The sequence below is a fragment of the Syngnathus acus genome, chromosome 11 (genome assembly GCF_901709675.1).
Source record: "Syngnathus acus chromosome 11, fSynAcu1.2, whole genome shotgun sequence".
NCBI lineage: Eukaryota > Metazoa > Chordata > Actinopteri > Syngnathiformes > Syngnathidae > Syngnathus > Syngnathus acus.
This window is the reverse complement of record NC_051096.1, coordinates 5446368-5459567: the sequence shown is the minus strand read 5'-3', so window position 1 is coordinate 5459567 and position 13200 is coordinate 5446368. Positions and strand designations below refer to the sequence as shown.

At 43.8% G+C, this 13200-nt stretch overlaps 2 protein-coding genes across 5 annotated transcripts; both read right to left on the bottom strand.

Moving 5' to 3' along the window:
• Positions 1 to 1881: 1881 nt before the first annotated feature.
• Positions 1882 to 4124, bottom strand: LOC119130653. Of its 3 annotated transcripts, none has more exons than XM_037264516.1 (2): positions 4000 to 4124; positions 1882 to 3318 (listed from the first exon to the last, which is right to left on the bottom strand). In XM_037264516.1, the coding sequence occupies exons 1-2, from the start codon at positions 4107 to 4109 to the stop codon at positions 2280 to 2282; spliced, it is 1149 nt and encodes a 382-aa protein (XP_037120411.1). In that variant the 5' UTR covers positions 4110 to 4124; the 3' UTR covers positions 1882 to 2279. The 3 variants fall into 3 exon arrangements, with proteins under 3 accessions (XP_037120411.1, XP_037120412.1, XP_037120413.1); XM_037264517.1 differs by lacking the exon at positions 4000 to 4124 and adding an exon at positions 3847 to 3983; XM_037264518.1 differs by lacking the exon at positions 4000 to 4124 and adding an exon at positions 3641 to 3807.
• A 2518-nt stretch (positions 4125 to 6642) lies between these two features.
• LOC119130619 (claspin) lies at positions 6643 to 13051 on the bottom strand. 2 transcript variants are annotated; one of them, XM_037264474.1, is made up of 24 exons: positions 12801 to 13051; positions 12307 to 12418; positions 11871 to 12232; positions 11599 to 11742; positions 11475 to 11531; positions 11323 to 11395; positions 11135 to 11237; positions 10579 to 11045; positions 10321 to 10503; positions 10086 to 10240; positions 9881 to 10023; positions 9745 to 9794; positions 9482 to 9675; positions 8899 to 9415; positions 8780 to 8813; positions 8622 to 8700; positions 8422 to 8540; positions 8189 to 8350; positions 7992 to 8113; positions 7780 to 7910; positions 7588 to 7699; positions 7429 to 7496; positions 7212 to 7364; positions 6643 to 7006 (listed from the first exon to the last, which is right to left on the bottom strand). In XM_037264474.1, the coding sequence occupies exons 1-24, from the start codon at positions 12825 to 12827 to the stop codon at positions 6881 to 6883; spliced, it is 3693 nt and encodes a 1230-aa protein (XP_037120369.1). In that variant the 5' UTR covers positions 12828 to 13051; the 3' UTR covers positions 6643 to 6880. The 2 variants fall into 2 exon arrangements, with proteins under 2 accessions (XP_037120369.1, XP_037120370.1); XM_037264475.1 differs by having other exon boundaries at positions 8622 to 8697.
• Between the last annotated feature and the right edge of the window lie 149 nt (positions 13052 to 13200).

Sequence of the window (13200 nt, the reverse complement as noted above, 5' to 3'; positions counted from 1 at the left end):
TAACACACTGTCACACTACATCAGGCAGAGGAAAGAAGGGGCGAGGGAGACTATGATAGCTTCTATATGCATGTCTATGTTCAAAAAGACCCACACACACCAACTTGGCCACAGCAGGAGTGTAATATGATGAATATTGTCCAAAAAGAAGGAAGGCCGATCCAGTTGAAAACACTTTTTTGGGGGGATGCAGGTTCTCTATCTGTATGGTTATATAAAAATAAGATGGCATGAAGAAGAAATGTTCATGGTCTTGGGATTAAGCCATATTGAAGTGCCAAACTTCACTTGCAATGAGATGAGCCAAGAGTTGCCCAACATGGTTGGGGAAAAAAAAAAAAAAGGGCACACAAAGACATGATTTGAACCCGCAAACAGAAATGTATGATAAGAAAAGTGTAGATATTTAGCAAACTCACACCATGAGACATGATAGTTTTTATATTTGAAGTCAAAAAATATATTAAAAAAATATTCGCACGTAATTATACTTTTTTTTGCGTTCGTTCTTTGTCAAAAAGACTCTCTAAATTTTAAAATACAATACCCGCCATGTTTTATGACCATTTCGATAGAGGGGGACAATATTTCAGGTTGCCTCGTTAACAGCAGTGGATAGGCTCATCCCATTAGGTTTATGATCTAGAGTCGCCCCCTTGTGGTTGTGATTATAATTCAAATAGATGAAACATAAGAACTACCATTCATGTCATATAAACATTTATTTAAAACTAAGATTAAACAATTGATCGAGTTCAAATCAACATTACGATGGAGTATATTAGAAATTGCAATTTTAAAATGTGATAATAATTTTTTTTTAAAATGCGAGGCTAAATCAAATCTAATTCTACCTTTGCACCCTTTTTATTTATTTACGTTTATCTACAAACGTCCACTTCTTAGGAACAACAGTCCATGTATTAAAACATGTTTTTTTTTTACACACAATCTATTTATGACAACAACAAAAACAACAAAGATTTCTTATTTAGTCTACAAAATGATTTATAAAACACAGACATTAGTTTCTTGTAATCAGTTAGCCCACCTTGAAATTGCATTTAGTGTTTTATAAAACCCCATCAAAAGCAACGTTTGTCCCCTTTTTGAGCTACTTTCATGCAGATTGCAGACAAACCATTGCAACTGCTGTAAACATGTTATCCCTCTCGCTTTTCATGTCTTGCAACAAGCAAAAAAAAACGGCGGATCAATATGGAAATTCGTTCTACTCACTGCAATCATTGCACCACAAAGACGCGATAAGAGAAGAAGGGATTTTCTTTTAGCTTGCCCTGAGGCTTTGGCCTTTTTCCTGGTACCTGACGTCTGTTTACCGGGGGGCGTGGCTTCTTTGAAGGGGGCGGGGTTACAGACTGACATGATCCCCCCTAAGGGTGTTTTGCATGGGTGAGGGCCTCCTCAAACTTGCACACAATTAAAGGGTGGCAAAGATGCTGGTATCGCTTTGAACACACACACACACACACACACACACACACACACACACACACACACACACACACACACACAGACACACACACACAGAGGTGGGATGATCTCAGTGCCGGAGGGCAACAGCCTCACACGGCAATCACACTTTCTGCAGAACACACGTTGGCCGAGCCCGTGTGATGGGCCCATACAAAACGACTTTTATTCAACAGACAAAGAGGCAATTGTTGGCTAAAAGGACATTTAGCCCCAAGGGTGGATTACAGTGTGCGCAGCAGAACATCGATAAACACGCCGATTAGGAAGAAAATGAACGCTGTGTGCTAAATTTACTCTGCTTCAGAGCGGACATTCAATGGAAATATAATGACAAACAAAATATTTAATTTGCGATACGTCCCAAGAATTTAAAAACACTTAAGCTATTTTGATATTGTATTTAATGACATTTTTACGATAATTACACACAATCAAGTTATTCTTATTTTTTTGGACAATCACATTGACTTACAACATAAAGACATTGAATGTTTTTTACGACTTTGCTTCGGTAGATAAAAAACACAAAACGGATCAACTCTAGATTGTCTTAATCTCTAGGTAAAAAAAACAAGGTCAACTATCATTTTCAAAGTGCAAGTAGAAGGAAATACATATTTGTGCTAATTAATGATACTTTTATTTTTATCGAGGAATTTCCCCTTTAGTCCAAGTGATAATTGCTAACAAAACTGCTTTCCTAATCCAGTTGTTGCTTGCTAATAATTTTCTTGGATTTTTTTTTAGCTCAGAAATAAATATATTGTTTTTTATTCGTGCTCCTATGACTGTCCCACGGCTGCAGGCGGCGCGGCGTTGACCACAGCGGCACCCATACGGAGCAGTTCTTTCCTGTGCGTCAGGATGATGTCAAAGCTGGACTGCAGGCGGTTCTGCTGCTCCTCAATGCGGCCTTGCAGAGTGCGAAGCCAGCGGATGAGAGCCAGACGCCGATACATGGTCAGCTGCACCTGGTGCTTCTCCATCTCCTGGGCCTTGAACCTCTCGCGGTCCCGCAGCGTCCACACGGCGTCCATCATTTCAGGAAGCTCGCCGTCAGAATCCGACGACTGGTCGTGCTTCTCCTCCGCTCCTTCCTCCAGGAGGTTTCCGAGGTGACTGCCCGACATGGAGCTGCGGTTTAAGCTTCTCCGTTTTCCTGATGATTCTCTACAGTTGCTTCTGGTGGGCTCAAAATCGTGCTGGGTCGGTTTTTGTTCCCCGAACGACATACGCTCCAAACCTCCTGAAGCTAACCAGTTGCTTCCTTTCTCTAATCGAACGGACGACATGCTCCCACCAGAGTCCGACTCGGAACCGCTGTCCCCCCACTCGTCGTCATTTTCAAGCTTCATCAACTCCTCCATATCATCCCTGCCTCGGTTGCTACTTTTTCTTCTCTGGAGCTCCATCTTCTCCCTATGCTTGGCCATCACCTGTCCCTCCTCTTCCACCATCCTCCTTTCCTCAGCTCCATCAGGAGGCACTCGGCCATGGCTGTCATCACCATATTCGATTTCGGGAAGCGGCTCCAGCGTGCTCCAGCTTGGCATGCGGGAGCGAGGTGACAAGAGCCCGGAGCTGCTGTGGGAGGATGAACTTCTTAAATCGGGACTCAGAGGACCCAGTTTACTCGGGCGCGGAGGGTTTTGGTTTTCATCTCCTCTTCCTCTTCCATTGCTTGTCACAAAATTATAGTTGCCATCTTGATCAAACTTCTTGCTCGACAACGATGACGAGGAGCGAGGATTATTGGAGTTTTGACCTTTACAGGCCTGTGGTTGATATTGATGAAGCATTTCTGGTCTGGATTGATTCTCACTGTAAGGAGACAGAATAAAAAATAAAAAAAATGAAATGTGCCGTCTCACCTCTAAATCACCCTTTTGCAGGTCACCCCAAAATACTTCCAATGTTTATAATAACTACAGGCGACGATGCTGCTCTCCAATTCTATTAACATCACACATATACGTGTCACCCCGGAATGGAAATTTCTCTAATCCTGACTTGAGGCTGCTGTCAATCCCCCCCCACCATGAAGCCCACTCCCCCCCTCCCTCCGCGTGCATGCGCGGTGCTGAAGGACAGCTCATCATACGCGCGGCCCAGAAAACAAATATCAAAATAATAAGAAAAATACCCAAATAGAGTCGATGCAGGATGGACGTCTCGGTTCTTTAAAGGTTCCATGGATTTGGCTAGATGGTTATAGAAAGCAGAAAAACGACGACTAATGGGCTTCATATCGGATTATCAAAAAAATCACCAACGAGGAATAAAAATAAAATAAAAATATGGCGAAATAAGCGAAATGCGTCTTTCTCTAGCGCGTTATGTAACACTCACCCCATCTCAGTGCTCTCTCCTCTCTTTCCCTTCCTTGATAAAAAAAAAAAATCAACACAGCAGCCTCCCTTTCCTCTTCCTATTTGTTGCTCGCTTAAGTCACTTGACTGACATTTCAGCCTCATTTGCATGCGCTTGTGGTTGATTTCTTACCTTATGTGCGGGTTAGCTGCTCGATGGAGAAGGGCTGGACCGACGTTGCGCCTTTCCCAACGTTTTCCCCCGCCTCCGACGCGGTGTTGTTGATCCTCCTCTTCCCTCATCACCCCCTCCCTTCCCTTCCCTCTTCTTCCTCTTGCCATCCCCTGACTCGTATGAAAAAAATAAAGACGCGGACGTCTGGGCTGGGTGGACAGGAAACGAAAGAATAAGAGGAAAGTGACAAAGCACTTTTTTTTATATATACAGTGATCCCTCGCTACTTCGCGTTTCGTTTATCGCGGCTTCACTACATCGCGGATTTTTTTTTCCAAAATTAAAAAAACATTTAAAAGTCAAAATAAAACTTCTAAATTGAGGAAACATGTGTCTAACCTTTAGGACAATGTAGTATTGCTCCAAATGTTCGTTTACATTCCTTTAAGAAGTCCTTTTTCGCGTGTTAGCACGATCGCGAATTAGCATCTTTCCGCTAACTCGTTAGCCTGCCCAGTACTTCTTGTTGGTGACCATACTTTGCGGTTTTTGGAACCAATTATCCGCGATAAACGAGGGAGTACTGTATTGTTTTGCTGTGGTGCATTATATTATTATATATTATATTATTATATATATATATTATTATATATTATTATAGGCAATTATAATAGTGATGGTCTTCTTTTTAAAAAAAACAAAACACAACAAAATGTTGCACAATGTTTTTATGCGTGAAATAAAAAAAACAAAAAATGAATTAACAGACTTTGACTTGGAGCTTCATGCAAAATCATGGAGATCATGGAGTAAGGATGAGGAGCAGCCCCTCAAAGTACACACAGGAACCTTCATGGAGTCGGTCTGTGGACCTCAACCCTAACTAGAAAAAATATTTTCATCACTGTATCACTTGTTCAGAATAGCCACATGACAAGTTATACAATCAAGAGCTGGCTCAAGTTCATTTACGCCCCCAGGAAATATAAAATCATCCCGAAAAAAGCACAGAGTGATCCTCGAGTTAAGCCATCATTTGGTCTGATGATTCAAAGTTATGCAAACAGTTGAGGCTAAAATTAGAAAAGAAAATCACCAGAGGCTTCAAACGTACTCACACTCTGCACTAAACAAGTCTGTTGTTTTTAAAAAAAATTGATAAAAGAGAAAAACTGATTGAAAAAGTACAAAAGTGTGTTTAGCTTCAAAAATATTTTTTTAAAAACTGGCAATTACATAATACCCATAATGCAACTATAATTAACAATCTTACGGGCCCAATAGTTAGTAGCAAGTATTTTTTTCCCCTGGATTATTGTAAGTGTGTGATATCGAGAGGCTACATCAGACAGACTTAACAAGTGTCTCTCCTCTCCGTTGCCGTCCCCCTGACACATCGTCGCTGGCGGCGGAAAAACTCATCCCCCACTTGCTCGAACACACACACACACAGTTCCATCCCCTCTTGCTTCCCCTTCAACAACATCCACATTGAAATCCACCAGCTCCAGGCACCCTCCCCGCCCCTTCCATCGTTCACCAGTAGCCTAAGCCCATAAAAAATACATCAAACGCAAGCCACGTGCCCGAGGCCTCGTCACACGCAAAGTCATCACTCTCTTTATCTCACTCTTTTAAAAGAAGTTAGAAAACATTGCAAAATTGAGGCCTGTTACCGTAATGTCACACATAAAAAAAAAAAAGAGCATGACTTACCTTGTGCATAAAAAGACCTTGTTTCTGACTACTCCCACAGCCCGAAGCTTCGTGACCCACTTCCCTCCACATCTGCTCCAGCGGCGATCTCGGGCCGTGACAGCGGCCGAGGGCGGCCGGCACCCATGGGCCACGCTGTCAGATTGCCAGTGTGCAGAAGAGATGCACAAAGCCAGCGTAAAAAAAGAAAAGCAAGCCAGGACTGCTCCAAAATGAGCCAAATTAGCCTAGACGTGCTAAAGTGAAATCCAGCATGGCTTGTTTTGCACTATAATTACACTTTTATCTTTGGATGCTGCATGGCACACAGCAAAAAGACCCTTGGGTGCAACGGCTTTTGTTTCTCTCCAATTATTCCACCCTCTGCCCTCTTTTATCCTCATAATCAGAGTCGAAGCCGATCCGTGTCCTCTAGATATTTAGAAACTCAGAACCTCCATGCGTGCCAAAATGTGTAACCTTCCTGGCTCTTGTGTTGGGAGCTCAGGTTTTTTTTTTTTTTTGGGTCAAGTTTTATGACCTTTGACCTCAATGCTCACACTCCACAGGGAGGGGGGGGGGGGGGTTGAAAATCCATATTGGAAGGCATGAAAATAATGAAATGAATTAAATTGGCTTTCTTGACCCCATGAAAGAGGCTAAATAATAAATCTGCAATATACTGGAAAAACATTCAAGGTGAATAAATATGGCAAAAGTCTAAAAGTAAGCACTTTGTTTAGCATCGGCTCTAAATGATATGTAATGTGGCCCTCCTGCACGGCAACGCAACCCCAGGACACTTTTCTCTTAATCGGCATAGCAACTAATGAGGTGGAGAGACTTAAGGGGCCTGTTATAATGTCTGTCTATTATTAGCCTTGCAAACTTCAATTAAGGCTGAGAAGAAAATCGGCCGTCAAGAAGATTCCATAATATTGTAAATGTGATGCTCCAAAAGAGACAATAATTGCAGACATTTATTAAAATATAATTTGATTTACATGTAAAATACAAAAACAAAACCGCTTTAAAAAAAATCATCCCTATATACACAGCAAAACATTGCGCTTGAACATGTTTAAAAAAAATAATTAGTTGGCTATGAGCTGAACAAAATAGAAACATGAGTTGTACTCACTCATATTGTAGCGTCAGAAGTTACCTCAAACATTGTTAATACTCATCAGCCTACGTTTCCATATCAGTGGTCCAAGAAGCTAAAAATGCTTCGATGGGGTGTTTTTGCGTTTCCGGCGGACACGTCCTGCCTGCAGACCCTCTTGGCGGCCGGGTTGACCGCTCCCAAGTTCCCCCTCCTCTTTGTCACCTGTCAATCAAAACACAAAGCTTCAATTTGGTGAAAAATTCACACATTTTAGTCTGTTTTGCCAGAATGTGAGCTTTTGGCGCTATCTAGTGGCGAAATGTTAGGTTGCTTGAGTTTACCTCAAACTACATTTTTGTTCATTGTACATCCCTTTGCAATTTTTACATTATAATTTATAAGCCAATTATATAATTCGTCCACTCACATGATTCTGAGAATCTTCTCCATCCTTCTCTGGAGACAACGTCTGAAAGAGGAACCCCCGGCTGTTTCTGGGTGCCAGTGGGTTTCCTTCGGATATGGACGCCAATTTTTGAAGGACAGACTGAGGCTGACTCAGCAGGGAACCTCTTTTAGCCTTCACACACATAATACACTTTTATTATTTGACGGCAAGCAAAAAAAAAACCCCATCAACATACCTGTGAGGGTCGCAGGAATGGATTGAGAGTTGTTGATGTCTTCTGTGGCGGTGGTGCAACAGGAAGTTCTGTGTTGTGAATTGGGAGATATTAGCAACACATGTTTTAACTTCTAATTTGAGTTTGTAAGTCAAGTTTGGTAAGAAAACACAAACGAACCTTTCTTCTGCAAACTTTTAGCCGTCACCTTCTTTGCCAACTTCATGAACTGACTATCTTCCTCTCCAATGTCCTCATCCAAATCGGTCACTTTCTTGTCTTTCTGTTGGGACTGAAGCAATGCAAGGAAATGGAAAATGAGTGCCAAGTTTTTGGATTTGTGTACAAATTTCAACAGGTATTTTGGCCCACCTGTTCTCTGAGCCACTGTTCCCTCTCCAGTCTCTCTTTCCTCCTCTGGATTTCAATCTGATCAATATCATCATCACCCTCATGCTCCTCCTCACCCTCAGCTTCGGTCCCGTCTGCGTTGAAGTCATCATCTGCAACAGGTGACCAATTTTTTACCAATTCTGTATTCAGTTTGTTATGGGGAAAAAAAATAAAACTCTCTCGCAACAAACCTATATTTTTCCAACGGAAGCGGCGAGCTCTTCCGGGGCCATCAGAATGCAAATCACCATCGGCGAGGTAGCGTTCCTGGTACAGCCTCAAGCGGCGCTTGTCATCATCCATGACTTGCTTCCTGCAAGAACGTTAAAAGCAACAATTTGTATACAGGCCAGCTCGTTTAAAAAAAAAATAATAATAATTCACTCACATGTGGATCTTGTTGACCTGGTCATGCAGCTCTTCATCAGACGGAAGCTCCTCCAGAAGCTCCTCTTCCTCATACTCGCTTTCTCCGTCATCATCTTCATCGCCGCTGCCCTCGTCGCTGCCCGACAGTTCGGCTTCGGAGTCCACGTAGTCGGTCAGGCGCCTGGCAAAGCAGAGGGCGGAGGTCAAAACGTTTTCAACCCGCAGCTACGCTCCTCTCGAATCTTCACTTACATTTTTTTCTTCTTTTTCTTGCGACTGGGGTTGGGTGCAAACACTCCATTCAACTCCTCCTCTTCTACCTCATTATTCTCTTCCTCTTCATCTGTTTCCTCATCCCCTTCTTCGTCTTCCTACAAAACAAATCCAGATTAAATCTCAAACAATACTGCATTCTTGCTCTTTTTTTATTGGATACATTTGCTGTTACATACCACGTCTGACAGAAGCCGAAAGTCACAGTCCTCTTCTTCCACCTCCTCCTCTTCCTCATCCTGCGGTGTCTTCTTACTGCTAGAAAGAAGTCAACGTGAGAACATCATTTCCTCGCGTCATTATCTCGATTCTCAACAGATTCAATTTTTGACATTACCTGTCTTGTGCTGGTGAACCCATGAGGGAAGAACCTAAAAGTACCACAAAAAAGTAGTCCAATTAGTAACCGGTGCAACATACGATGCCAATGTTACAAGGTTGAAAAAAATATTCAACCTGAGCTCGGAAATTTGCCAGAACAAAGCTCGAGTAATCGATCCATGCTGTTTTCCAAATCTTCATCCTGTTCTCGCTGCTCGCTCTTATCAGTTTGGGCCTCCTCCCCTGTCTGCGTTGTCGGAAATGCTCCCGAGCATAGTCCGAGAAGTTCTTCACCGGCGACTGGCGCCTCTTCGCCGCTCGGCGCCCTCCCGAACCCCCCGGAGCACATTCCAAAAAGCTCCCCCATGTTGGCGTCCATTGCGTTTTCGTCCATGCTGTCCAGGATTAATTTTCTCTTGTGCGAGCGGACGGCACCGGGTCGCGGACCCACATTGAGGAAGCCGTCGGCGTCGAGTAACTGGGAGTGGGTGTCGTCCTCTAGAGAGAAGCGACCATCAGAATCTCCGCCCAGACCGCCGGGTCTGGCGACTTCGTCTGTGGGCTCAGAGTCCACCGGTGAAGGAGGGGCGTACAAATCTTGGGAGTCCTCAACCGGAAGGCACAGCGAAGGCTCCGACAGTTTCCCGGAGCTCTGTCAGAAAGACAAGAAGCAAAGTCAGAGGATGACAAGAATATTATTTTTTTTTTTGCATCTCACCTTGGAAGCAGAGCTGAGGATGCTGGGCCGGAAAAGACACGGAGAAGGTGAACGGAAGACGGAGCTGGAGTTGGAGTTGTTCGCGCCTCTCCGCTGATGGTTGACCGGCTGGTAGGACGTGATCATGGATCCGGCCAGCTCAAAGCTGCTGTTGTGGCTGATGTCTTTCATCAGAGACAGTGAGTCGTCCTCTTCTAGAGAAGACACTTGCGTTAAATTTTTTTTTTTCATTAGTAATCCATTTTGAAATCGAATAAGCTTACCGAGTTTACTAGCGCCGTATTGTCCAACACCAGATCGCCTTCCACCATCACTTAAAAGAAAAGAAAAATAATTGAAACATATCCCAGTTTTTTTTTAAACTTTGCCAGGTGAATTATAAATGCAAAACCAACTTACCCGGTACGAGAACTGGAGTTGCCAGGGAACAGTATGAGTGTTCCATCAGTGTTAATTATGTCTGGAGTGACTGGCGGGCAATTCAATGCCACGCTGCCATCTTCCTCCTCCTCCTCTTCGCCTCCCAATAAGTCATCCAAACCCTGTGATACATCCAACTAAAAGTAAGCACATTGTAGTCAAGGTAACAAGGAAAAACGCCCACCTCTTCGTCTTCATCAGTCATTTCTGCCTCCTCCTCTTCCTCTCCGCACTCTTCATTATCCAGGCGATTCAGCTCGGCCTTGCGTACTCGCTCTTCTTGTCTCCGCTGCGCCATGGCGAGCTGCAGTCGCTGCTTCAGGGTCAGCAGTTTCTCCCCTGTGACGATTTGAGTACTTGTCAAAGACTCAAAAGGCTCCAACAGAAATTAAACAAGATAAACTGGTTTGGTTTCACACCAGGTTTGGTCGGCGCCGGCTCCTCTTGTCCTTCTTTAACCGTGACGGACTCGGAGAGCAACTCCTCCTTGCCGGACGGGGTTGTGTCTTTACGGACGATGTTGAGCCGCAGCGTGTGCTCTCCTTGCGGCCGGACCGGCGCGTGGATGTGACGAAGGTACCGCTTCTTCAGAGCCTCCACGCCTGATTGGAGAAAAAGCAATGTAAGAAAAGATGGCAGCGGAGGATTAGGCAGTTTTTAAAGAAATCATGACTGACCTGGCTTTTGTGGTGCTGGTTCAAGGAGAACAAAAGCTCCTTCATTGGCACGCAGTTTAGCAACAGGCGGAGGGTCCAGTCCAAGCTCTTTTAGTCGGGCTAGTTTGTCCATTTTGGGCTTGGTGGGCTCAACTGCAGCTGCTTGCTGGACATCAACCAGAGCTTCAATCGGGTTCCTAATGGCCTCCTCTTCAGATATCGGTTTCACTGAAGAATCGGTTGTAATCGTCTCCTGCAAACTCTCAGAGAGATAAAGCATCGGGACCGATTCCTGGTCGGGTTCTAAGCTCTCGGTAGCCGTCTCTTGTGGTTGACTCGAGCTTTCTTCCTCCTGCGGCGGAGATTTAGCAGCAGGTTCTGGTAATGTTTTGAGCTGAGAGAACGTCTCGGAATCCTGTTCTTCACTGGCGGGGTTGGCTGGAGGTGGTGCTGGTTTCTCCAACATTACCGCCGAATACCGTCTAGACCTAAATGATTACATTTTATTTAGTTTCAATGAAAATGCTAACCATCAACAATAAACTAATGTGACATGCAGAACAAGTTGCGCATTTACTTCAACAGAGCCATGGCAGGTCCCTCAGGCCTGGCTCTCTTCTTAAAAAATTGGCTAATGGTCTTTGGCTCCGGGATGTGATATGGAAGGCCGAGTTCTGACTCTACGTTAGAGAAACATGCCAAAGATTGAAGCCTCATGTTGATTCATGACAAACACCATGAGTGTGTGTGTGTGTATAAACTGACCTCTGATCAGCCTCTGAGACTCACTGTGGAGCTGCTTCATTGCCTCTTTACTTGCACGTGCAGCTTTTCTCTCCTAAGAGCGCACAAAAGCGTAAGTCAAACTCACATTTTGGGTTCATTTTCATTTCTGAGTGATTATTAGCATTGCTTACTACACGCTGGGGCTTTTGCAATTCATCTCCTTCCTCTTCTTCATCCAGGAATGGTTCCTATATTAATATTAAAAAATAATCACATAAAGACCTTTTTTTTACAGTAATGTTTGACGCAATGTACCTTTTTCATTTTTTGTTTGACAGCTGCTCGGATTGAATCGAGTGACTCTTCCTCGTCCGACTCATCGTTGATACCGGTGTCAAAGAGATCCGTGTTGCTCAACAAGCAGCCGCTGTCATTTAGAATGCCGGGGAATGGTGCACCCTGGACACAAAGAGGTTTGTCATTATCGGCGTGACGCAAAAACCGAAGCAGTCTTTCCTCTCATTGTAACATTTTTGCAAGCAGGATTGTGCAAAAGAAACCAAAAGGGTGCATTGGAGATCACTCACTTCATTCAAGTCAGAGAATCTCTCTTTCTTTTTCGATTTTTCAACATTTTTACTATGTTTCTCCTTTTTGTCCCGGTGCCTTTGACTCCTCTCCCTCTTTTTGGAATCTTTTGTAGTTTTGCCACCCTTCTTAGTGTGCTGCTGCTCATCCTCTTCTTGCTCAGATTCGCTGTCTCCGACAGCAGAAATCCTCCTTCTGGTCTTTTTAACCTTTTGTTTCTCATCTGTTTCCACCTCCTCCTCACTCATAGCTATTACTAATGCTTCCACCTCAGGCACCCCTTCCTCTTCGCTGTCGCTGTCTCTGATGGCATTACAGCGAGGCTTTCTACGAACATGAATGTCTTCTTCCTCGTCAGAGTCTGGAAAAACAAAAAGGGCTCAGTCATAAAAATGACTTTACGTAAATTCAATCTCGATTGTCTTGCAACTTCACCTGGACGCTCCTCTCTATTGTTTGTTGGCTCTGGTAAGATTTCCTCAGCTGGAGAGCCCATTCCACTGTCTGAATCGCTTTCTGTTTCTGTAGGGGCCGAGAAACCTTCAGCCTGGGTCGAAACACATTTAACAACATTTAGAAAAGATGTGGCTACAGCTTTAACTCTGCATGCATGCTCTTTGAGGACATGAGCGAGTGGCGCCTTGGAGCAAAGCAAACAATGAGGACAAAGCTAAAGATGACATCGCAACAAAGAAAACTATTCAGAACATTAAATAAACGCGGAATTCAAACACGAATGCTGTGTAACATTGTTAAACCGAAGCTAATGAAAGAAGATGCAATTTAGCTAGCTATGACCAAGTGACCTAGCTCGCTAACTAGCACAAGCTAACAATAGTAAATAAATGTTGATCGCACATAGGAGTGAATATTTTCGAGTTTATTACACAATAAGCAGAAATGTTGTCTCGTAAAAAGTATTTACTAACCAGTTGTTGAGAAAGGACCAAGGTCATCTCGTTGCCCGCTTGCTACTTACTCGAAGCTTGTAAACAAAGAAATCAACAGTGAGAAAATAAAAGTCTCGTCAACTTGTGGCAGCGCATCCAAAAAGTTAATGCCTTAACGATAAGGGCTAATTCGGTCATTTAAAGTGGAATAAGACCGCGTTTAGGTCGATCGCCTTTCGTCCTCCCGCCTGTTCTCAAGGCACCAAATTTTATCTTTCGCGCGCCGTGACAGCTGGACCACAGTTTTTGTCACTGAGCTGTCAATCGGTGACGTTCTGCTTTCCTATTGGTTCTTCAGAGACGTTTGTCCCGCCTACATTTGAATAATTTAAACGTGCGTGATTTACGTCTTTGGACTTTTTCGGCGGGCGGGATTGAG

Bases quoted from the DNA above. Each gene is read 5' to 3' on its own strand.
- LOC119130653 (XM_037264517.1), bottom strand. From the start codon at position 3,977: ATGCAAATGAGGCTGAAATGTCAGTCAAGTGACTTAAGCGAGCAACAA. The intron at 3,319-3,846 runs GTGAGTGTTACA...GTCTCCTTACAG, and splicing joins GGAGAGAGCACTGAGATGGG to TGAGAATCAATCCAGACCAG.
- LOC119130619 (XM_037264474.1), bottom strand. From the start codon at position 12,827: ATGACCTTGGTCCTTTCTCAACAACTG. The intron at 11,396-11,474 runs GTAAGCAATGCT...GTGCGCTCTTAG, and splicing joins TGCAAAAGCCCCAGCGTGTA to GAGAGAAAAGCTGCACGTGC. The intron at 8,541-8,621 runs GTATGTAACAGC...TTTGTTTTGTAG, and splicing joins TTCGGCTTCTGTCAGACGTG to GAAGACGAAGAAGGGGATGA.